The following is a 25,199-nucleotide window of genomic DNA, read 5'->3' on the forward strand; positions in this document are numbered from 1 at the left end:
GCAAAGTCAGTTTTGTCTAGCCGTCAAGCCTTGGAAGGGATGATAAGTATGTTTTTATCTTTATTTTTTATGTTTGTATGTAAAATTCGAAATCTCAATATATATAAGAATGTATATAACATATGTACATTCTTATAATCAATAAGTTGAATCAATAATAAGTTTGTTGTGGGCTCTTCTTAGACCTGGGCGCGTTTGGAACCCTCGTAGCGTTAGATTTAAGTTGGCGAACGAGGTTATCACCATCCCGTTACAATTATGTAAACAAATATGTATGAACGCCTCATAAGTGCCTGTGATAGGCCTACATGAATAAAGAAATTTTGAATTTGAATTTGAATTTTATGCTTCCAAATGACATTATGATGAATGAAGGCATATACAAGAGGCAACTTTGCAATTTATGGAATTCTAGGAGAAGCATAAAATAATTTTCTATTTTGAATAACGTGTTATTTATTACCTACACTGGTTGGGAATATTAGTCACTACCTACCTACATAAAAAAAAAAACCCAAAATTTTGATCAATAACTAAGAAAAACATGCAACAAATAATATTACTTATATAAAAATATAATAATGCACTAAACAAATAAAATCATCGTCTACATACATTCCAAATAAAATAATGACCTAATGATGAATATAGAAATGATGAATATAGTTTGCAGTTAGTAGTATAACATGTATAGTTAGTGGTTACTGTAAAATAATGCATTATGAACCAGAAAAATATGTCAAACGGAAGCAACCCGCTATAGGCGATTGATTATAGACACGTTTTTTTATCAATATCATTATTAGGTACTTGGGTGAAGACGTTCTTTTTTTTTTACGACGTTATTATTCAAAATGAAGTTGTGGTTTTTGCGGTTACACTTACAATTATGTTAGGTACTGTTCACACTGTACTTGTCAACCGTGCGTTTGTTTAGCAAACCTCGTAAATCCATTACCGGGAAAACCATCCGATACCATGTCCCGTGCGTTTTATTATATTATGTAAAACTTTGGCACACGTACACGTAGGTATTATTGGTCAAACGTAAGCAACCTAATTTTGTCGTTGTATTTGTCGCTTTATTGATAACTGGGCTACATCGGAAACAGTGACACGGAAAGTGTTACATAACTATTCGCTTGATATTGAGATAAATCACTCTCAAATGTATATCCTGTATAACTATGTATATGCTATATGAGGTGAGCAGTGCTTTTGTGCATTTATGAAGTGCACGCCACTGAAGATTTACGGACCAAGCAAATAGCAATGGCCCAAAATTTTATGTTGATATTGCAAACCCTCGCGTATAAACAGAGCAAAACTTGACGGGGCATGAATAGATCTCGTACTACAACGTGCCGCACTATGTCAAATAACCTGAGGCAAATAATAATTACACTGTACATTCCGTCATGACTCAATGCAATTGCACCATTCCACTATCTCTAACATTCCCACATTCTCTTCTTACCAATGAAAACTAGAAAATAATTTACAAAGAATATAAGAATTTTTCTACATGCACTGACAACACGCACAGTGTAGATATTGACTTAAGGCTATTCCGATTTAATGGTGACCACTCAGAAGATATCTTGCCTTTCTATATCCATCGGTTCATTCATTCATTCTTTCACCTCGTACGTCGCTACGCTATTTACGATCGTCTCGCCGGATAAATTAGTAACATCACACTTCATTACATGCCTAATCGAATATGCTTTTGTTCAATATATGAATGTACTTCAAAAGGTTCTTGTTATTAGATTCATCAAGAACTCATATTAATGAAGTGCGGGTAATTTACGTATCTACTTAGGAGAGAACAATGATATTTTTGATGGAGAAATTAATAGACGGGATAACAAGGACTGTATATTTCCCCAAGGTCTTTCGGCAGGTGCTACCTATTTAATCGAATACACATTAGTGTTTAGTATTAAGTTTAAACCAATTTTAAGCATTTTTGAAGCGAAAACTTCTTTAGGCTCGTTGAGCGATTTTTGTCACCAAACGCTATCCATGAGCTATACCTATGTATATTGTGTTTATATGTGTACATTTTGGGGATAGAAGACTGAAACTAGCGTCATATGTAGTAAGCATGTACAGTGCAGTTTATAAAAGTACTTAGATTTCGTTTTCACTCCTATCGGCAGTCCCGAAAGACTCCACGCAGGTTTGTTTTTTTTTACTTTAAGTGGCCCTGGACTACAGTCTCACCTGGTAAGCGATGATTCAATAACAAACCTGTTTTCGGTATGGAAGCTATATTTAATCCACACCCCTAATCGGTTTATGTAGTTACCAGAACGCTAAATCGCTTGGTACTTGGCACGTCTTTGCCGGTATTGTGGTGAAAGCGGTGGTAGCGCATTGGACAGGAGCTCGACTTCGCTTTCGGAGGGCCGAGTTCGAATCCCAGCACGTACCTCTAACTTTTCTAAGTAATGTGCGTTTCAAGTAATTAAAATATCACTTGCTTCATCGGTGAAAGTAAACATCGTGAGGAAACCTGCATGCCTGAGAGTTCTACGTAATGTTCTCAAAAGTGCCATAACCCCTTCACTTTGTGGAAGGGGACCCATGCTCTGTAGTGGGCCGGTACTGGATTGATGTGATGATGATGATGAAATAGTACGATGTTGTTAACCCCCGTGTCTCAGAGTGCACGTTAAGTCCTCGGTTCCTGTTAGTGTTTAAATTCAAAATTCAAATTCAAATTCAAATTCAAAATTCATTTATTTCAAGTAGGCCTAATACAAGCACTTTTGAAACGTCAAGTCTGTCCGTGTGTAGTGACTCTACCACCGGTTCGGAAGGCAGATTCTACCGAGAAGAAGCCGGCAAGAAACTCAGCAGTTGCTCTTTTCCAACATCAAAAATTTACATTTTATATTTTAACATTCATTTTTCTATCTTGTGAGAGATGAAAGCGGAGCCGGATGCTTCCAAGCAACCTTGTCATTAAGAAACTCATCAATTGTATAATAACCTCGCTGTAATAAATGTGTTTTAACACATTCTTTAAACTTATGGATTGGTAGGTCCAAAATTACCTTAGGAATCATATTATAAAAGCGTATACTCAATCCCACAAATGACTTCTGCACCTTTCGCAGACGATATGCAGATGTCACTAATTTATGACCATTTCTTGTAAGTCGACTGTTTATATCCACTTTTTGTTTATAAAGACTAATATGTTGTCTTACAAATACTATATTGTTATAAATGTATTGTGAGGCTACCGTAAGTATACCAATTTCTTTAAATTTTTCACGGAGGGATTCACGTGATTTAAGTTTATATATTGACCGTACAGCTCTTTTCTGCAATATGAATATAGTTTCAATATCAGCAGCTTTGCCCCATAATAAGATCCCGTAAGACATCACACTATGAAAGTACGCGAAGTAAACAAGTCTTGCTGTTTCTACGTCAGTAATCTGTCTAATTTTCCTGACGGCGTAGGCAGCCGAGCTTAGTTTACCTGCTAGTGTATCTATATGGGTACCCCACTGAAGCTTACAATCCAAGGTCATGCCCAGAAAAACTGTGGAATCTTCCATTTTTAGTGATTCTCCATTTATTATTATATTTTTATTAACTTTCTTTACATTTGGTAAAATAAATTCCACACACTTAGTTTTTTTTGCATTTAAAAGTAAATTATTGACAGTAAACCAGTGCGACACATGCGACATAGCACGGCTTACATCGTCAGAGTTGTCTCTACCTCTATCAGTTTTAAAAATTAGAGATGTATCATCAGCAAACAGTACAATGTCACAGGTTTCACTGACATGGTGTGGTAGATCATTTATATACACCAAAAATAGAAAGGGACCCAAGATTGAACCCTGTGGGACACCCATTGACGTAGCCGACCCCTGCGACTTAATGTCTTTTATGCAAACCCTTTGGGTTCTGTCACTGAGATAAGAGGCAACCAAATTTAGTGCAACGTTTTTGATACCATAATGGGCTAGTTTAAGAAGCAAGGTTTTATGATCGACACAATCGAATGCTTTGGATAGATCACAAAAAACACCAATGGCATTCTGCGAACGTTCCCAGGCATCGTACACATGTTTTAAAAGTTTAGCGCCTGCATCCGTGGTGCTACGACCTTTAGTAAAACCGTACTGCTCCGGATGTAGTAAGTTATTTACATTGAAGTGATTCAAAAGTTGATTTAATATAATTTTTTCAAAGACCTTACTAAGAGCTGGTAAGATTGAAATGGGTCTGTAATTGTTAATGTCGTTTTTATTGCCAGATTTAAATAGAGGTATAAGTTTACTATGTTTCATTAAATTTGGAAAAGTACCTCTATCAACACATTCATTAAAAAGTATGGCTAAGTAAGGGGCAATAACGTCTATAATGTTAGATATTACCATTACAGACATACCCCATAAATCACCGGTTTTTTTCTGTTTCAACAACTTAAAATTCTTTATTATATCATATGCAGATATATGTTTAAAATTAAATAAAACGTTGCACTCATTAACGTTGTTCCTCAATAAACTCTGAGCTGCAGTAGGTGAAGAATTAAGTGAATCAGTCAACAAAATAGGAACACTCTGAAAAAAGTTTTCAAAGGTACTTGCAACCTCACTGTCAGCGGTAACTTTATTATCATTAATAATTAATTCAAAGTTTACGTTGCGAGATTTAGCTTTCCCAGTTTCATTATTAACAATTTTCCAGGTTGTTTGTACTTTGTTATCCGATTTTATGATTTGATCCTTAAAGTATAGCGACTTAGCATGAAAGCAAACGTTCTTAAACGTTTTAGAGTACATTTTTACGTGTTGTAGGAAAGCTGGAGTATGGTTATATTGTTTTTCACCATAGAGCTCATACAAATTATCTCTACTTTTGTATATGCCAATAGTTGCCCAATCGCTAAACTTTATTTTTTTATTGAAATCTATATGTTTGAAATTGAATATTTTGTTAAATTCATTTTCTATAATATTAAAGAGCGTACCATAAATGCTGTCAGGATGACCGTTCTTAAAGACAAGGGCAGGAATTTTGGATGATATTTCACCTTTGAATCGCGTCAATTTGCTCTTAGTTATCGGCCTACACTTGACGATATGTTTATCTTTGTTTATATTATTCAAAACAGTAATTTGTTGGCCACAATGATCTGATCTTAAGTTGGTTATTATCGATTTACCTAAGATCTCACAGTTGTGAAAAATATTATCTAAACACGATGCTGAGGTTGCTGTGATTCTAGTAGGTTCACTAAAAGCATAATTTAAATTAAAACATTTAAATAAGTTTAGCAACCTAGTCGTAGTTGCATTACTAAGTAAAATATCAACATTAAAATCCCCGCATACTATTGCTTTTTTTGTGGATACAGACAATCGCTTAAGCACATCTTCCATTACATCCTCAAAAAGGCTAAAATCACCTGAGGGGGGACGATATACACACACTATTATAAATCGCTCCAGCTCCACACAAGATAGTTCTACAGTGCGTTCAACAGAAAGACTAACTATGTCTTTTCGCTCCTTACAAGTTATATTATTGTGTACAAAAATTAAGGACCCACCATGAATTGCAGTCCTTCTGAAGAACACACTTGACATTTTGAAATTCCTTAAGATAACTGCTGGATGTGCACCAGTGAGCCAATGCTCAGTAATACACAGAATGTGTATATTGAGTTTTTCCACAAACAGTTCTATTTCAATTTCTTTGCCGGTTAAGCTCTGTATATTTTGATGTACAATGTTCATATTGGAGAGCTTCTCCGTTGTCTGGCTATCTAGTTTAAATAATTATAAGAAATTTTCTTAGTACTTGAACAAGTACTTGGGTCATTATCAGAAATATTGGTACCTAAAGTACAATTTGTAAAGTTGTCAATAGACTTAGTTACAACACTTGTAACTGTATCATTTAAATTGTAAGCTAATAATGAGGCTATATGTTGCTTACATTTTTTTGACAGATAAAAAGTATCCCTAGTCAATAACAGTGGTGAAATAAATTTATTCACATCAAAATAAAAAACTGCCTCACTATGACGGCATGTCAAGTTATAAATTAATAAATTTAAATTATAAATTTGCTTATTTCGCTTAGAACTAAGTGTGCCACAGTACGGAAAGGCACACATAACAAATCTACATTTAGATTTTTCATGCAAAGCCAGCAATTTTTCTACACATCTTATAATTTGTGTCTTTTTTACATTTAAGCTGTCTCCTAACAAAAATATAACATTTTTATTCACATCTAAACTGTCTATGTTCAAACTATCAATAAGATAGTCTAAATTAGCCCCCGGTGAACATCTATTAGTCACTGAGTGATCTAGGTAACAGTTCATAATAGGACCAAAACCTTTACCTAGCTTGTCTGAAATTACTAAAGTGTGTTTTTTATGCTTACTTGATAAATTATAATCTAAGGATGTAGTGACAGGAATAATACTTTCACACTGCTCTTGGCAGGTCTCTAGCTTATTAGAGGACAAAATACTACTACTTAAGTCTAGGTTAGCCGTAGGTATATCTTGAGAACATTGACATTTATTTGCCAATGACTCAAAACGAGCCATATTGTAGGTACCTAGAGCTAACAACTCATCAGCTGCCAGAATTTGTTCATCAATCTGCTTTTTTGACAGCTCATATTTAATAGTCATAGTTTTAAGTGAGTCTTCCAGCTGTTGAATAACATCATTTAAGGTTTGGATTTCACTCTCATATTTTTCCCTGCTACTTTGAAAAGAAAGAGAAAAGGTATTTAACTTATTTAACAAAACTGAACGTTCTTTTCTTAGTATCAGGTTTTCACTGCTTTTCTTCTGGTTTTTTACTAATTTTTGAGTTTTTTTTATTATTTTACTAATTCTAATGTATTTTTTTATTTTATTGTGGCTATTTAAAAAGGGGAGATCTATTTGAGGCTTGGTTTTTTTAACACAAGGGCTATCACAAGTCAGATCGATGCACATTGGCATTGTTGAGGATGAAGTAAGTAGTTCATCATACAAGTTATTTGTTGATTGCATTTCAACATTTTGTAATTGTGACTGAAGGTCATCAATAGTTTTATGTGCACTACATAATTCACCCTCCAACATAGTAATTCTTCCTAAAGCTTCATCATAAGTAGATATGCATTGGTTAAAAGAATGCACTGCCTCCTGGAGTTGGTTGCGCTCCTCTAAGACCAGAGTGTGAGCGCTATGTAGGTCAGCTAGTTCACCCTTTAGCTGGGAGTTCTTGGCAATAATTGATCTCAGTTCCACTTCACTGTCATCTTGTTCCCTCATTAAATCAGCATTTATTTGTTTCAGTGACTTTAGTTCACTGAGGGCATTTTTAAGTTTTAATTGCTCTTGCAATGCAGCCGCTCTTCTGGTTAGCATTGTTGGCACCATTTTATAGCACTTCGCCCTGAAACACAGCAAACAATATATGTGAGTGAAGGAAATTAGATAACCTACAGAAGAAAGAGAAAAGGATCAAAAATATATGTATATATATTATGAAAAAGTTATAGGAAATAGAGATAAATACTAAGGAATATTACAGATAGTATACTAGGAAATACAATAACATACTAATTAGGGATATCTTTAAGTGATAGAAATAGCAATTTTAGCAAAGAAAACTTTGAATCACAACTTGTAAAATAAGGTTTATTTGGTTGTGTATTTTTGTCTGAGACAGTTTAATTAATTCTTCAACTATACTTCCACAAATCCGTCAAGTAAAGCGAGAATGAGTCTGTCTAAGTGTGTGGAGGGACGTCTCTCGTGAGTGTTTGCTTGCTTATTGTCTTATTGAGTGCTTTGTGATAAATAGTTAGTTAAAGCTGGTGAGGGTCGATGCTCAAAAAAACCCTCGCTATGAGAGAGGATTGCCAAGCTGTGGTACGTTCATTTGATATTATCATTTAATAAAGAGAATGGTGCTAGCTAGTCTGACCGCCCGTCCTTAATTTAGCAAAAATGCGACATTTTTGGTTGAGTTCTACGTCATAAACATGATAAATTAATGCGATAAAAACTTTCAGGTGCAAAGTTTAAGATACTGATCCTTTTACGAGAGAAAGTCTTACTTGTTTTCTTAATCTTTTATTCTCTTTATTAGGTTTGTATAGCTTGTGATTTTATTTCATTGTTGAAACGCTTGATAAAATCGAAGGCCGCATTACGTTTTATCTCAAATAATTTTATCGCGCGTGTGCCACTTTCTAATTATTTTTATTTGCAAAAGAACAACATATTTTTGTGATATCAAATGAGGTCATCTCTTTAATGAACTAGGTATAAAGTCTGATTTTGGAAATTTTTAATTATGAGATGTTTTATAGATAACTTTATTAAAGAGTAATTTAACAATGTAGCTATTGTCACATTCGCTGGATAAAAGAACAACAAAGTTTTTAATCGTTAATTAATAGATTATAACAGTTTATAACAATTCTAGTTCCAGGGGATTATAGAGTAGTTAACTTATCGCTCATTGTAATTTGATCGTCTTTTCTTTATATTTTTAAGACTAGACCTACTTATAATAAAACTGTATACTGTGACTGGTTAATTCCTGCCGGAGTTGGCCAATTACAGTTTTAATAAACACTGTACAAACATATACATCTAATATCATTATATTTATTGATCTCGGGTTCGCTATAATGTATATAATATAGAAAGGGCATAACATTAAATGCAATTTGGTATGATTTGACTTTTCATCCCGAAAAACAATAGTATTGTCTTAGAGAAGGGGGATGAAAAATTTCCTATCTTTCTTTTCATATCTCCATTAAATCCCATCCAATTTACAAACTCCTTTTTTTATTTAAATGATTGTATTATCAGTTTTATCCCCGAAGGGCTTAAGTAGGGGATCACCACCATCATCAACCCATTACCGGCCCACTACAGGGCACGGGTCGCCTCCCACAATGAGAAGGGGTTAAGGGTCTAACACGCTGGCCCAATGCGGATTGGTGGACGAAATAGGGGATAGGAGTATGTACTTGTTACAAGTTTTACCCATTAGTTTATTTCGACATTTATTTGCTGTTAGCTACCTAGCTTTCTGGAATCGAGCATCGGCACCGCGGAAAGAAAATTTGATCCCACAGGATATCAGAAATCCTGCGCAGACGAAATTGCTGGCAACCACTAGTTTCAAATAATGTACCTTATCACTACAGCGGGAGAAAGTATGATTCGTAGATTGCAGAGTAATCTTTCCGATGCGATGGCTTGAATATAACGGTGGTGTCAGCGATAAACTGTATCGCACGATATGAATCATGTCCGGATGATCCCGTACTCGTGACCCCACGGTGGAAATTGTCTTTAACAAATCTATAATGCACATGCTGAGGTATTACCTGCGAGCAACATATTTCTAGCTGTGAATCTTTAGAAGAAACTATAATAAGGACATATTAAATTTTAATAAAAAAAAACACTGATACAGTAAATTATTTATTTATTTATTTATTTTTGCATCCATGCCTTCACATAGTCATGAAGCCCTGTCAGGGCATAGCAATAACAAACAGTTTTAACAAATACACGATTTTAGGATTCTAATTAGTGTTAGTAGAAATATATATTAGGTGTCAGAATAATTAGTAGATAATTAATAGCCATATTGAGTGAAAAAAAAATTTGCAATTTTGTAGTAGCGGCCATCTTGGATATGAAATATGTCACAGCTTATCATACGAGTCAAGCCCTTTCATTGGATACCCATATTGAGGAAGTTATGAAAAGTAAGTAATCCGCCATTTTGTGAAGACGGCCATCTTGGACTGACTTTCAGCAAACATAGTTATGAACACTACCGTCTAATTCACCTTTTAAACATAAAAACATTAATATCGGAGCATCCTTTCGGGCGCTTGTCGTCCGTTGTCATCGCTTTTTTTCAACCTCCCTTCGGGGGTTTATCGATCCCACCTCGTTACCTCTTCGAACGCACCTCTAAATTTTTCGGAGCTGTTTGCATGTTAAGCAATTAAATATCATCTGCTTTAAGGATGAAAGAAAACATCATGAGGAAATCTACATTCCTAGGAGTTCTTTGTGATGTCTACCACTCTGCACTTGGCCAGCGTGTTGTATTCCATGGCCTAAACCCGTAACTGAGACGTGATCCGTGTCCTATAATTGGCAGTTAATCTTATATCTTTAAACGAGCAATTCTTGTATATATATATATGTATATATATATATATATAATTGGAATCTCGGAATCGGCTCCAACGATTTTCATGAAATTTAGTCTACAGGGGGTTTCGGGGGCGATAAATCGATCTAGTTAGGATTCATTTTTAGAAAATGTCATTTTATTTGTGTTTTCCGGTAATCGGTTATTGGTGCAACGAACTTGCACGGGTCAGCTAGTGATTAATAATACAATACAAATCGATTCTACAAGTAATGTTAGTTCTTGTTAGTTTGGCGTTATGCGATGACAATTTTCCACAGTGACTAGCTAAATTTGGTGTCAACTGAGATGTAGAATCGACCTGCTGGTTAGGCAAGGGACTATCGGTTACCGGATAGCGTCGGGCAATGTAACCAAAATGCTTAGTAATATATATTTTTAAATAGTGGAAAGCTTATATATTGTTACTTCAGGCTTGGTTTACGAAGCGTCTTTCTCCAATATCACATTTTAACAACTCAAATCGTCTATGGATCCATAGATAACATCCGAGTAAAGTTAAAAGTCTAAGTCTAATTTTTAGGGCTTTACATAAGTTTTAAGTCATTGACCGGCAGAGCACTTAATTTTTTATTACAACAATCCCATACATTTCGAATACTATAACGCTACTACGTATAGATGCAAATTATTGGTTTTCGATATGTGAATTACACACCTAATTTGTAAATGTGCTACATTATATTTTATGGTGTTCTCAAGTGCTATGATTATTCAGTAATTACGAGCAGGAATATCTTTTCTCTACCCCGTAACGTGCTTTTAAACTTTTCGAGTGGAGCGTGTAGTAGTTTAATAGCATAAATTACGCTTTATTCGTGATAATTTCGAATACGTGCTCAATGCCTGATAATTTTTTTTTACTTATTCAAATCTACGGCACTTGAGTTATGCCCGTTTTCACTAAACCTAGGAATCGCCTAAACCGAATGCCTAATGGTTTAGGCGATGTCTATAGAAAACAAAACTCTTAGGTGATAACTATTGATTAAAAGTAGATGTATGCCTAGTTACTTACTTAGGTTAGTCGTTACTTAGTTAGGTAATGCCTTGTTCGTCGTTAATGAAAACTCTATTAATGAGTTTTATTACTTGTACGACGTACGTGCTACAGTGTCATTGTATTTTCGCAATACGCAAAACTCACTGGTTTGATTAACTATAATCTATAAGATAAGAAATGATGTACATATATATAGGATATAAGGGGTGATGGCCACAGTGGTTACAGCTTGGTATCCTTTCGATCCCCGGCAAGCATCTTTAACTTTTCGGAGCTATGTACGTTTTTAATTTAAGCAATTCAAAATTTATTTTTTCATATATGCATATATGTTTACATAATTGTAAGGGGATGGTGATAACTTCGTTCGCCAACTTAAACCTAAAGCTACGAGGGTTCCAAACGCGCCCTAAGAAGAGCCCGCAACAAACTTAGTCGGGTAAATTTTATTTGATTATCACCATCTCACAATAAATTTAAATTAAGCTATGAAGCTAGAGCAATTCACACCCAAGCTTTTTTATCGTTTAAGTAATCCTTAATATTATAAAAGGATTTTCTGAAAGCTTACTTTTTATATAAACTTTGAACTTATTGAGATTGAATTAAAATATTATCTGCTTTAAATGATGAAGGAAAATATCGTGAGGAAACCTGTATGCAAGTGTTCTCCATAATGTTCACAAATGTGTGTGAAGTCTACCAATCCGCACTTGGCCTGCCTGGGGGACTACGGTCTAAACCCTTCTCATTCTGTGCGTGAACCCGGGAATCTCTACATGGGTAGAGAGCCGAAATGGGTTGATAATGATGAACTATATCAGATGAAAGATAGCTGGTGCCTGCGCCTCTACGTAAGCTATCCCATTACATGAAGAAGAAGAAGAAGAAGAAAAAGTCTTTATTGCACATACAAATATAAAAAAAGGTTAACAAAAAATAAAATAAAAACGATAATATACATATGCACAAAGGCGGTCTTATCGCTTGAAGCGATCTCCTTCAGACAACCTTTGGTTGAAGAAACATATTAAAGAAAACGGGATAGTGCAATACTTAAATTGTGCTAATTATAAACATTACATACTAATACTACATATATATAGTAAAAACATATATATTTATATATATGTATATAAATATCAATATATATATATATATAAACTTAAATACATATTACTATTTAAACATACACATAAAATACATAGATATTTTGCTACATACTAGACAGGAAATAGTCTTTGATGAAGATTGTTGCCGTGGTGCGCAACCGAACATATTAAAAAAAGATACAATTCCGCGTATTTATTATTAGTTTTTAATCCAAACTTTCAGGTTGACATTTTATTATTTGTTATTTTTTTTTACGTTATTAGGATCTTCTTGCACTTCATCTATAGTCCCCTACTAATCTAATATTTTTGTTACAGGAATAGAAACGGACCGAGCTGAGCATGCATACGCGTCGGCTCAAGAATATAAGGAAGCCCTTGAAGCACTAAGAAGAAACACCGGCGCTGTGAGTACCTACCGATCCACGGAAAATTTATTTCTATTTCACCACAGTACGGGCTAAGGTACCAAAGTCATAGTACACATAAGCTAGAATCTAGCTTGAAGCAACTACTAATATCAACCATTTCCCGGTTTGTTACAAAAATATTGTTTTGGTAATTATATGGTTTTTGAGTTAAGAAGTTGAATTTAAACTTACAAAATCCATCCAGGAGTTAAACAATTATACGCTGTCCATCCCGTTGTCCCGCTGTCCGAAAATAACGATAACCTTTCGTTTACCCGTTTATTATAACTTACATATGATAAAAATCGTTTAATCATTGTGGAGCAGCCTAGTGGGTCTAAACTTTTTATCCTTACTATCTATGTGGAAGGAGACCTGTGACCAACATAATAATGTTCTTTTGATGCACAATCGATGTATTGAGAGAACCTTACTAGAAATGTCATGTTATATGTAAAGCTTATTAATAGGAACGCAGAAAACCTCAGCGCACTCTGGAATCAGAAGTCATGAGGTCTGAAGAGGTAGAACAGGAGTTGCAAGAAGAAGTGCTACCAGATCCTTGGGAGCTGAACAATACGGCGCGTAGCGATGTAGAGTTGCTGTTTTTCAACAGGGTGCCGAAAGTTGGAAGCCAGACATTCATGGAACTACTACGGCGATTGGCGATAAGAAATCAATTTGGTATGTATTCTCTAGAGATCTAAAAGATAAATCTAGTTAGTCATGAATATCCTATAACAGTCCAGTGGTTGGGTTTGCCCATAATCACGCGGCACGCTTGGCAGAGACGTAGGTAGTATCTATAACTGAAATGCAACAATGTCGCGCTAAACTCTAGATAATTTATGTTACAATTTCATGTAATAATGTATCCTTGCTTTGTTTTTGCTGGGAAAAAGAGAGAAGGCAAAACAGGATCCTAAAATAAACTGCCAAATGCCATGATTTTATCTTTGCGCAGACCTAGTAAAAATATAATTTACTGCGCGGAGTTAGTCTTGTTTACTTATTGTTCAGCAAAGCCGACCAGAATTTTGTATCTTTATAATGTCACGTCGTTGTCATAAAAAATACATAACTGTATTTTTCTACTTGGTGAGTTGAACTTAGAGGTGAAGACAATTCGTCAAAAAAGGTACCCTTCCTATGCATTGTTTCATCGACTACAATGATGTTTGAAACCTCGTTGCGTACCTACTAATGATGTTGTTTTTATTGTGTTATCGCAATTATTGTGTTTACATTGTTTATAGTCGAAAAGGAATCGTCTTTGATCGGAGTCAATGACGAGTTTCTCAAACACTTGTTGTGTTTACTATTGTCATTACACGTCTAGATAGTGAACTTTTTCTATAGATATAAAAAATATAGTTATTTCTTAAATTAATGATATGTAAATTGAATTTACGTTATTTTACCCATATCTATCTTTTTTATTAAAGTGTTTTTCGTCTATTGTGATAAAATTAATTGGCGCTCAGGCTGCGATTGCCACAGAGATTCCGGTTCAAATCCTGCTGGTTCCAGTTGCAAAAATTATGTTGTTATTTTAAATATACATTTAATACTTTATTGTATTATATCGTAAAGCTTGTTCTACGAATTCAAAGGTACGACATAGTTCAACTTTCTTCAAGTTCCAGTCTAAGTTCTCTATGTCTAAATCTAAACCATTATTCTAAGGCTTCTTTTCTTATTTATATTATAATAAAACATTCTATTCCATTTTTAAACTTTTAAAATAATTACAATACAATATAAAAACACTACGCCGTGCCTCTGCAAAGCTACTAAAACTCCTAAAACGGATTTTGTACCCACGACATACACAATAGTATAGGACACAATAATATACATGTATGTTTAGCATATTTCTGGCATGATATGTTTTATGAGTATTCAATTGGACCTAGTTTGAACACACTTCTTACGTTATAAATATCACCCCAGAGCAGATTCTCACTCGTAGATAGTTGTATTTTCGATGATATGGTAAGGTAATCGGTAAGCTTAAAATATTAATGACGACGATGCGTTTGCGAGTTGTTCTGTTTTTTTATGTAATTTATTTATGTAGACTGGATCGGTGTTCCCCACCTGGCACTTTCCATAAAGATTTAAATGGAGATTCGAGCATCTACCCATGTAATCACCGCTGAATAACTTTTACTTTTAATTCTATCAATTAATCTACCTTTATCCATTTGTATTCCTTTTCAAAAGCAATCTCGCTATAGATATCTGGTAGGTAATAGAATGACTTGCATATTATTTAATGTACCTACTCAGTCAATTGTCGAGTATGACTACGTCTATTCAAATGTACTTATTGCTTTACCTTGAAAATGGTCAAATTGCAATGACCGCGTTCATTATAATATCTGTGTATGGAAGCGCCGACTGAGGCCGTGGGATGTCATGAAACAAGGACAACTCCACTCTGCTTTTCATATATAGCAAAAGGGCAAAGCTTTGGCTATTGATCCGGATAGACTGTCTATTAGTGTCCTTTTAACGTTTCCACATCGAGTTGTTTGTGTTCGTCCTAAATAAGTATATTAAGAAACTATGTATATGTAAAATCAATTCTGGCGTTACTTAGTTTTTGGCGCCCCTTGCTCTGGCACCTAGAGAAACCATAATTACCACATCATAATAAACTCTTACTCAACACCAGGGTAGAGCAAGAGATAATGATGGTGTGGTGATGACTTTATTATTTAACAACCAGTGGTTTGCGCTGTGCCCGGCAGGACAAAATACTGGGAAGCTTTAACCGTGGTTAGTTACCACCCTAAGATGACCCTCCAAGCGTGAATCGCTTTTGGGGACGCATAGAAACCGATTACGATCTATCAGTAAACTAGGGGAACCCATGTCGGGTTTCCCAGTTCACTACCATCTTGGTGTAACTTGCTTGAGGTGCGATTGCAGCCAAAAGACTAACTTGTAGAAGATAAAAAAAAAAACGTCTTATATTATAATTTTAGGTTTCCATCGAGACGCGGTACAGCGAGTAGAAACTATAAGATTAGCGCCCGCGGATCAGCAGGTCCTAGTCAGCCTCGTATCAGCACATACGCCGCCTGCGTCATACATCAAGCACGTCTGCTACACCAATTTTACCAGGTAACTAAACGACGTTGCCATCACTTCGGTTTGCTATCTTTATTAATATGAGGATAATTTAAGTTGCTCTAGAAATTGTTTTTCGTTTTTTAATTGATTCAAACAAATGACCCACCTAATGGTAAGTAGAAAACCTCTGCCTATAACCAGAGCAAAACTTTGCAGGGCATCCAAGGAACACATCCGAGTGCCGTTCTGTGTCCATTATGTGGAAGAGGCGAAGTGTGCTTGTAATAACACCGATAATTCACCTTCCAAAATTAAAATACTTCCAGAAACAAAAATAAATTGCCATGGCATAACCTTACCAAAATAGAAATCAATCCAATGTGTTTGTTATCGGATTGGAATGATTTGTCACTTGACCGTTGAGATTTAAAATATCACGCAGTCATCCGAAATACTTTTCCTCCAAGTTTGCTTTTGGCGAGAATGAATAGAATTCATACAACTTCCTTCAAAAGCTTTTAAATGAAAAGGTTTCTAAATCAAAGGCTGAATCTGTCGCTTCGCATCATAAGAGATTGCGGTCAGGGGCTCACTACCTTCGCTTAAATTTCTGTTTTTTATAATATATAAGCCAAGAAACGTAATATACTTAAACTTTAATTAAAAATTAATACAGCTTCAAGCTATGGTAGTTTGGTATGGTTCTTATTATATTAAAAAAAATGCAAAAGTATCTCAAGTTGAGATACTATCGCATTTTTTCACTCAACGACTCACTATGTATTCAAGATTAAAACAACACTTTCACTTCAATGTTAAAAAAAAGCACAACGCCATTAAGAGTATACGCAAACTAATTTCTAATAGCACAAATAAAAACCGAATTGCAAACATCAATCAAAATGTAACTGTCAGATGGATATGGAATAAATATTTAAGCGCCTCACCTGATACACGAATGACGGATCATTATTCACAAGGGTTTTCGCGTAAGACTCGAACACACTCAATAAATTTAATTTAATATAAATAATAATAAGAGGGAGTCGCTGGTCGCAAGCAGCACAGAACCTTAGCGAGTAGTAAATTTTATATGATAGCTTTAAAATATATGACAGAGCTTTAATTATTAACTTATAACTAAAGCTCAGTTTTTAACTTATGTGTGATTCAACCGTGTGATTCTCATATAATGTGCGCATTATATAAACGCATCAAAAGTGTCACCTTTGGGTACTACTACTTCAATAAAGATATTTTTTGAAATAGAATAGGAGTAATTTCTCTCCCACATTTCAAAACCGCGTAGTTTTTAATGGAAACTTTGTAGGTCTGTTAAAGTATTTATCACAGGAAAAGTTGAGAAATAAGAGTGCTTGCTTATACAAGCTTTTCTTGACTTTTTCAAAACTCTTGACCTTGTATGCCACGAAAAGCTGTTATGAAACGAAATGTTAAATTACCTTGATGTTCACAAGCAAATCAAATTAAATGGGCTGACGCGTACTCAGAGGATTGAAAAAATGTTGTGCGGAGAATCTCATTGATGACTTTTACGCAATTATAAGGAAAAGGTTAATGGTGAGCGGAAGCTTCAACAGTATTTTGAATATTTTAAGCAATGGGAAAATTATGGGGCACTGGGTGGGTACGCACTTATACACTAGCTTCTCAACAGGTTCCCTAATTAAGAGATATGTTGGCAAAATTTTAATTATTAACGTAGTTAATAAGATAATTGTTACTAGCAATGCTATGGAATTTTATCCGAAATAAAGCTTATCATTATTATTACATAGTCTAATGAAAACATACTTTAATAGCCCATCGGCAAATTACCTCTTTCCATATAGCCTTGTTGAAAACCCGGCGAGCTTCGTACCGTCTCAGTCAATGAATGTCGTGTTATATTTTCGCTGAACTAAATGAAGAATTTTATGAACGTAATAATATAACGATAATAAAAAAAAAATGTTTTTTATGATAATGAAATGATAATTTATATAAAGATTATTGGTAAAATTTCAGATTCGGCTATCCATCTCCAATCTACGTGAACGTGGTCCGGGACCCCGTAGAACGAGTAATATCCTGGTACTACTACATCAGGGCTCCGTGGTACTATGTCGAACGGAAGAGAGCCTTCCCCGACCTGCCTTTGCCGGATCCTGCCTGGCTGAAAAAAGTAAGCAAAATTAATAACGTTACGTGTATTATGGTCAGCAAGTGCGAATACAAGTAAACTTTTTTGGTTGGTAATAAAACCTTTTAGTAGGTTGGTACTAATAATGCAATAATACATGCACTTCTTGTTTAACTTATTGTTCTCATTTGTAATTTTGTTATTTTTATTCTCCTTCTAGTGCCATCTTTTATCAGAGGTTGGCAACTAGAGCTAACTGAACTTTATTATCAGCTGCTGTACTCTATACTCATGTTAAACCACTGGCGTAGATTTTTCGACCAGGAAATTCGCCTCCGATCTATGAATGCGAAACTGTGTTTGTTTTTTGTTTTTCCTTCAAGCAATATCTAAGCAACCAATTACATTTTTAACATATAGTTAGTTAAAAAGAAGGACAGTAACATAGGCTTCTTTTTATCCCAGGAAAACCAACGGTTCTAAAGGGATTTGTAAAAAAAAAAACATTTATGCATTTATACACTTGCTTTAACTGTTGAGGAAAACATCATGAGAAAACTTGCACGTGTGAGGCATGTGTAGTTCACCAATCCGCACTTGGCCAGCATGGTTGACCGTGGCCTTACCCTTCTCATTCTGAGAGGACAAACCTGCCCTATAGTGGGTAGTGGTTAATAATGATGATAATATCGTTCTTTGACCAGGTTCGACCTCGTACAAATATTTACCACGTTTGTTAATAAAAACAGCTTTAACTTTTTTTTATTTATTCAATATACATATACTAAGCGAAAACAATTACGTGGCGCTGTTTCAAAACTTTATAGAAAAAAGCGTCTTACAATCTAAGACTTAGAAGTCCTTTACAGGTACATTTTAGTTTTTACACGTTTTGCCTTACAATTTAAGCTCCCGACACAAGGAGTTTCAGAGAAGAATCATTACTCTCACGCTGTGATATTCATTCCTTGTGGCTCGATTGTTGATCGGCCGTAGTCAATTTACGGATCAATGGGCCAACAATCCGTCACGCGTCTGTGAAGATACTGACACTACATAACAGAAGCACTGTATACTGTATTTATCAGTATAAATAATACTGTAGCATCATAGTAGTGCAATAGCGTTATACTCTTTGTCTTCGTTCTTTTAACTAAAAGAAGCTTTTCTATTAATTTCAGTTTTAAAATATGAGATTTTCTATATATTTATTATTTTTACCTTGTGCGAGATTTGTTCTGAATCCTAACACTTATGTTGTTTAACCGAGCTGTGGTCTTTATTATTTGTTGGCTGATTTGTTTGCAGCAGAAATACGTAGATATTATTAAAATACTTAAGACGTGTAAGATATTTCTAATCATAAACCTAGGATATTATAAAAAAAAATTTAACTCTAAAATCCATCACGTCGAACATTTGAAAAACGAATAAATAAATCTACGTAAAAAATAAACAAACAAACTAAATATATAAATAGTATTTCATTTATACTTGATTAAAACTAATGCAAAATTCATTAGATGTTCTTCGGTGAAGGAAAACATCGTGAGGAAATCTGCATTTCTCGGGAGAAATTCTGGGTTAATTGCAATAACCCGTCAACCCACACACGTCTAGTGTCTATATCACTCTCTCCTGCTAGACGGGGCCGGCAATATATCGATATTCTGTTGCTATTTACGGCGACTACTTTGTTGTCTTCAACCGAAATTAATCTATCCGATCTTAAGAGTTTAACGTGAGCTTATAGAAAAATCCTTTTATAATATTAAGTATCATTTAAACGATAAAAAAGCTTGGCTATGAGTTGTTCTAACTTCATAGGTAAATATTAATTGACTGTGACATCTTTGCCGGTAGGGTGTGAACTAGCCATGGCCGATAGCTCAGACCACTGACTCATATGCAGCTAACTGTACTAATGGTGTTAATTCTTCTACATCAAGTTAACATCTAATACATCAAGTAAAGTAAGAAAATATTCATCAAGATCGGTAACGCCGCTGAAACGGTTCTCAGGTGCTTTTTAAGAATAGAAGATATGTCCATCCTCAGGGTGCAAACCAAGTGCATATAGGTACCAAATTTAATCAAAATCGGTGATGCAATGATTGAGCAAAAGTTGGCACATTGGCTGTTCTTGATGATGATGATGATGATGATTGATTGAAAAAGACCAACAACAAACATACATACAATTTACACTACACACTTTCGCGTTTATCACAAAAACATTCATTATTTTGAATATTAACGTATTATAGATGCAAGTAGGTGTGAGTAGAATAGGATCATGCTTTTACGACTTACCCATAAATCTTAAACTCCCGTTTTATGTCGTTAGGAGTAACTGTCACTAGTAAATTATCTTAGCCAATTCCAAGTTCGTATAAGTTAATAGTCTAAATTGCACATTCCAAGCTTCATTAACATCGCCTCCATGTTGATGATCAGTCTGTTATCAATACCAATTACTACAGTAATCGGTTTCAGTAAGTAAGAATACGGCGACTTAAGTTGTTACTATGAGTGTGTATCTATCATCATTGTTAAAGTTAAACAGTGTTAAAGCAAGTGATATTGTAATAACTTAGAGTATAAACTCTAAGTTATTACAACTTTGCTTTAACGGCGAAGGAAAGCATCTCTGAAACCTGCATGCTTGAGAGTTCTCAGAGGCGTGTGAAGTCTTCCAATCCGCACTTGGCCAGCGTGGTGGACTACGACCTTAACCCCTTCTCATTATGGTATGAGTGGCCTGTAGTGGGCCGGTAATGGGTTGATAAGATGATGAACCTTGGGGTGTATCTATCCTAATTCTTACCTTAGGGAGTTTAGCAGGAGAAGAAAGTATTTATAAAAGTCTGTCATTTTTGAAGATATCTTTTTAAGTTATATAGACATCAATGCGAGTTTTACTGGCGATGGTTTTACTACTTACTACGTGTTTGGTCCGTCAATCATTATTACTATAAACACATTTATCCTTAGATGAAGTTTCAGCCTCCGCTAGTTACCTATAAACCCTCCACAAACCCATTATTTTACTTAAGTCTAACTATCACTGAAGTAATTACCTATTATTAGTAATACCATCCGTAAAACGTGAAGTAATAAAGCTTCTGTTAAAATCTCTCATAAAAAATACAAAGGTTGATTAACGGGCCTTAACAATGTGTAGCGCTGATCTCAACGTATGAATCGAAAAAAGCGTGTAATTCGCTATCGAACGTGCTATAATCAAGCCTACAGTTTGCTCTACACCGGCTAATCTGTCTATGTTTGAAGAACAAGCAATTTGTTCACGCTCTCTTGTTAATCTATTTGTTTACTTAGCTTTTTGTTCAATTACTCCTAATGCAACAAATTGCTCTAAAATCTTGCATCTCCTTTTTTTCTATTTATGTTCCACTTCTTCATGTTTTTTTTGTTGATCGTATCCGTTCTATTGTAATAAATTCGTCAAAATTCGTGTTTATTTTAATATTTCATCATTTTCTTCATTCAACGTCTTCTACTTTCCTCCTTTTTCTTAAAAGTATGTACCTTTTATATAACTAACCTTAAGTTCCATCTATGCTAATATTATAAATAGGTACGAAAGTATGTTTTACCTATGTTCGGTTAAATCTTGACCAAATTTGGCAAAGAGATCGCTTCATGGAATAGGACATATAATATTTTTATCCCGGAAAAGTGCCTGTCAACCGTTGCCGTGGGATTTAAAACAGTAGTCACGTACGGTTCAGGAACAAAAATAATCTTGACAGAATTTTTCGTAGGGACATGACATTACTCGTAGACTCTTCAGGTATTCTTTAGCTCCGAAAAATAAACGGACCCTACGGAGTATTCGAAAAACGAAAACCAAACTCGTGTGATGTCGCACCAGCTAGTCTATAATTAGTATTATATATATATATATATATTATATATAATAATTTTATTTTTGACGGCCAATTGGCGCAGTTTGCAGCGTTCCTGCTTTCTGAGTCCAAGGCCGTGGGTTCGATTCACACAACTGGAAAACAATCGTGTGATGAGCAAGAATGTTTTTCAGTATCTGGGTGTTTATATGTATATTCTAAGTATTTATGTATATTATTTATTAAAATATTCAACAGTCATCTTAGTACCCATAACACAAGCTACGCTTACTTTGGGGCTAGATGGCGATGTGTGTATTGTCGTAATATATTTATTTATTTATTTATATACTATAATTAGTATATATACAATAATTAGTATTAACCTCGTCGTCACTTCCGATGAACATTCGATTTCAAAGCATTGTTCCCTTGAGTTTTTAAAATATTTCGGATCCCTACACCTTGTTTGATGTTAACAATCCACTTAGGGGAAATTTCTGAAAATGGCTTCCTTGTGCGAGATCACCGTTTTAAGACTTCGAAATACCAACTGAGTCCAAGTGGTTTGAGCCATTTTTTGGTTAAGCTGGTAACTAACGCTTTTCCGCAGATCTTCTCACTTCTGATTTTATTACTGCTAAGAGTATGCAATATCTATCCCCTATAACCTATCCACAATTTATGAAACGTCCTTTTAATTGCTAGGCTACATGCGAGCATTATGTAACACTGGTAAAAAACCGCGAAGTTTTTATGTGTTTGGGTGCACCGAACCCTCACTCATTCGCTGAGTTTTTTAGGCCCCGTAAAAACGATTTAAGGATCCTTTCGGCGACAACAAATTGGTTTTATTGATCGTGAAATGCCGTCTCCAAAAAAAAATAGATCACTCCAACTGAGCGTTAAGGCGATATTAATATAATCGATCAAAACTTACCGCTCCAACTGCTGTTACAATATTACCATGTGTTATGAAGTTTGATGGATGGTATTTAAGGAGAACTTACAAAGAGGATTACGTGAAGATCTTGACGGCTCCTTGACAGGTCACTAATACTGAGAGACAGCTGTAAGATTTACTTAACTAAAGAATAGTAGTGTGAGGTATCGAGACCTACGCTGTTAAAGCCACGATATTTTTAACATCCATATAATGTTCAACTGCTGAACACATGCCTCCATGATTCCTAGATGGATATAAACCTCAAGCCAGAGGTGAACTCACTAACAGAAGTTAGGTGTCCTAAGCGACCTGTTTTACTGCGGTTTATTTGAACAAACTCGTACTTCAGATATTGCCTATTTAATTACGGTTCTGATTTTCTGTTATTAATCTTTAAATACATTTTGTGGCGTAAATACAGGATAGATTTTTATATAAGAACTGTCAACTTGTACCTTAGTAGGCAGCTGTGTTATGATTTAATTGAGACAAGAAAGTCAAGCCCCATCTGTAAGTAATGGACCCGGAAGTACATATGTACCATATCAGTGGGCATTCAAATCATAATGCCTTAGGCCTGTTTGTAATACAAATATTAGTTTGTAAACTCAGAATCGATATTGAGTTGAAGGTCATCACCAATCATATCAACCCAACCCACTACAGTGGGGCAGGTTAAGTAAGTGGTCACAAATACATAAAAAATGTTTCGTTACATTTAGTAACTGTCTCTGAGACTAGCGGCCTTTCAAAGAAAGTTTCGTGCCCGGTTATTACAAAATTATCTTAGAATAGAATTTCACGATCTAACCAGCAAGAGAAATCGATAATTATTGGTGGATATCAATGATATATCAATCGTTAGAGATTTCATGGAAATTTGCGTAATGCCACTTATCAATAGTATACCTGTAGTTCTGTAATGTAGTTCTTAATAAATGCGTAGTAGTGCGTAGTACTGTTGCGTATTGTGAAGTCAAAATCACGATGTTATCAATCATCATTTCAACGCATTATCGGCCTACTACAGGGCACGGGTGTCCTCCCACAATGATAAGGGGTTAAGGCCGTAGTCCACAACGCTGGCCCAGTGCGGATTGGTGGACTTTTCATACTTTTGAGAACATTATGTAGCACTCTCAGCCGTGCAGGTTTCCTCACGATGTTTTCCTTCACCGTTGAAGCAGGTGATATTTTAACTTTTTTAATTACTTCAAACGCTATTTGCGTACTAGAAGTAATTAGAAAAGTTGGAGGTGCGTGCTGGGATTCGAACTCGGCCCCCCGAAAGTGTAGTCTAGCTCCTACCCATATCACCGCTAACAATGTAACTAATTAATAAAATGTGCACTGACCAAACCATTTCAAATTCAAACATAGTTTGTAACCTATTTGGTGAAATAAAGGCCAACGAAGTATATCTTCTCAACTCACGACAGTCGGTCCTTAATGCAGGCCCACGAGATATCGATAGAATATAGATAGAATCTCAATTATCGCGCGGGATATTACTCTTGGTCAGCAAGTGGAATAGACTAGTATAGTACAACTGAGAACGATTCTCTTCTCTTCATTCAGTCCCTCATGAGTTAACTGAGGAAAGCGAAAAATCTTACCGTAGATATGATCCATCATAAATTATAGAAGTATGTAATTATACCGGCAAACGACCTTAAGGCATAAGGTCGTTTGCCGTCTGTATTTTCGACCTACTTGGACTTGATTATAGATAAATTATAAAAATACTTCAACATACAGTTTTCTGTCCTGACGTCATGCAAACGGGGAACCGACACTAATTATAAGTCTGGATGGATCATAATGATGTTTCATCGGACGAGAAAATTAATAGCGTCAACGTCTATTTGAAGAACGTAATTTTTTCCTGTTAATTATTCTTCTATTGTTGAGTCGAGTGTGTATTTATACACAGGACAATTACGTACGAGGTAAACAAAAAATAAATTAGTTTTGCCTGAACAAAAAATGTGATGGACTAATTATATTTTAAAAAGTAATTTCATACGGTTTTGGTTTTATGTTGGCATCACACACTAGTGGATGCAAGCTACTTTGCTTTTATAAACAAGACGTCTGGTAAGTAGAATGAATTTAAGCGAGACAATTATTCTTTTAATAATGATTACTAGTTTTTTTTTATTTATTATAAGGTTTGTTCAACTGTGAACATGTCACCTGTATAAATATGATCTACCTAGAATCGATAACAACTTATATCTGTGCAGTTAAGATAGGGTAATGTACTGTCAGAGGTAGGTAGGTCCGTAAAAATGTTGTTCTAAAAAAGTCTTTTATAAGACGCAGTGCCATCAAAATATTTAAAAGAAATAATTTTAAAGCTCGACCGTAAATTATCGCTACCGT

General features: G+C 35.0%; 1 protein-coding gene across 1 annotated transcript in view; it reads left to right on the forward strand.

The window, feature by feature from the left end:
• LOC120630641 (heparan sulfate 2-O-sulfotransferase pipe) overlaps positions 1-25,199 on the forward strand; it is a 120,824-nt gene that overhangs the window by 92,297 nt on the left and 3,328 nt on the right. Inside the window, exons 3-6 of the mRNA XM_039899903.1 lie at positions 12,684-12,772; positions 13,246-13,459; positions 15,769-15,907; positions 17,885-18,041. Of these exons, the coding sequence (XP_039755837.1) occupies positions 12,684-12,772; positions 13,246-13,459; positions 15,769-15,907; positions 17,885-18,041 (599 nt within the window). The remainder of the gene's footprint in view (positions 1-12,683; positions 12,773-13,245; positions 13,460-15,768; positions 15,908-17,884; positions 18,042-25,199) is intronic.

This window comes from Pararge aegeria, chromosome 16 (genome assembly GCF_905163445.1).
Source record: "Pararge aegeria chromosome 16, ilParAegt1.1, whole genome shotgun sequence".
NCBI classification, from domain to species: domain Eukaryota; kingdom Metazoa; phylum Arthropoda; class Insecta; order Lepidoptera; family Nymphalidae; genus Pararge; species Pararge aegeria.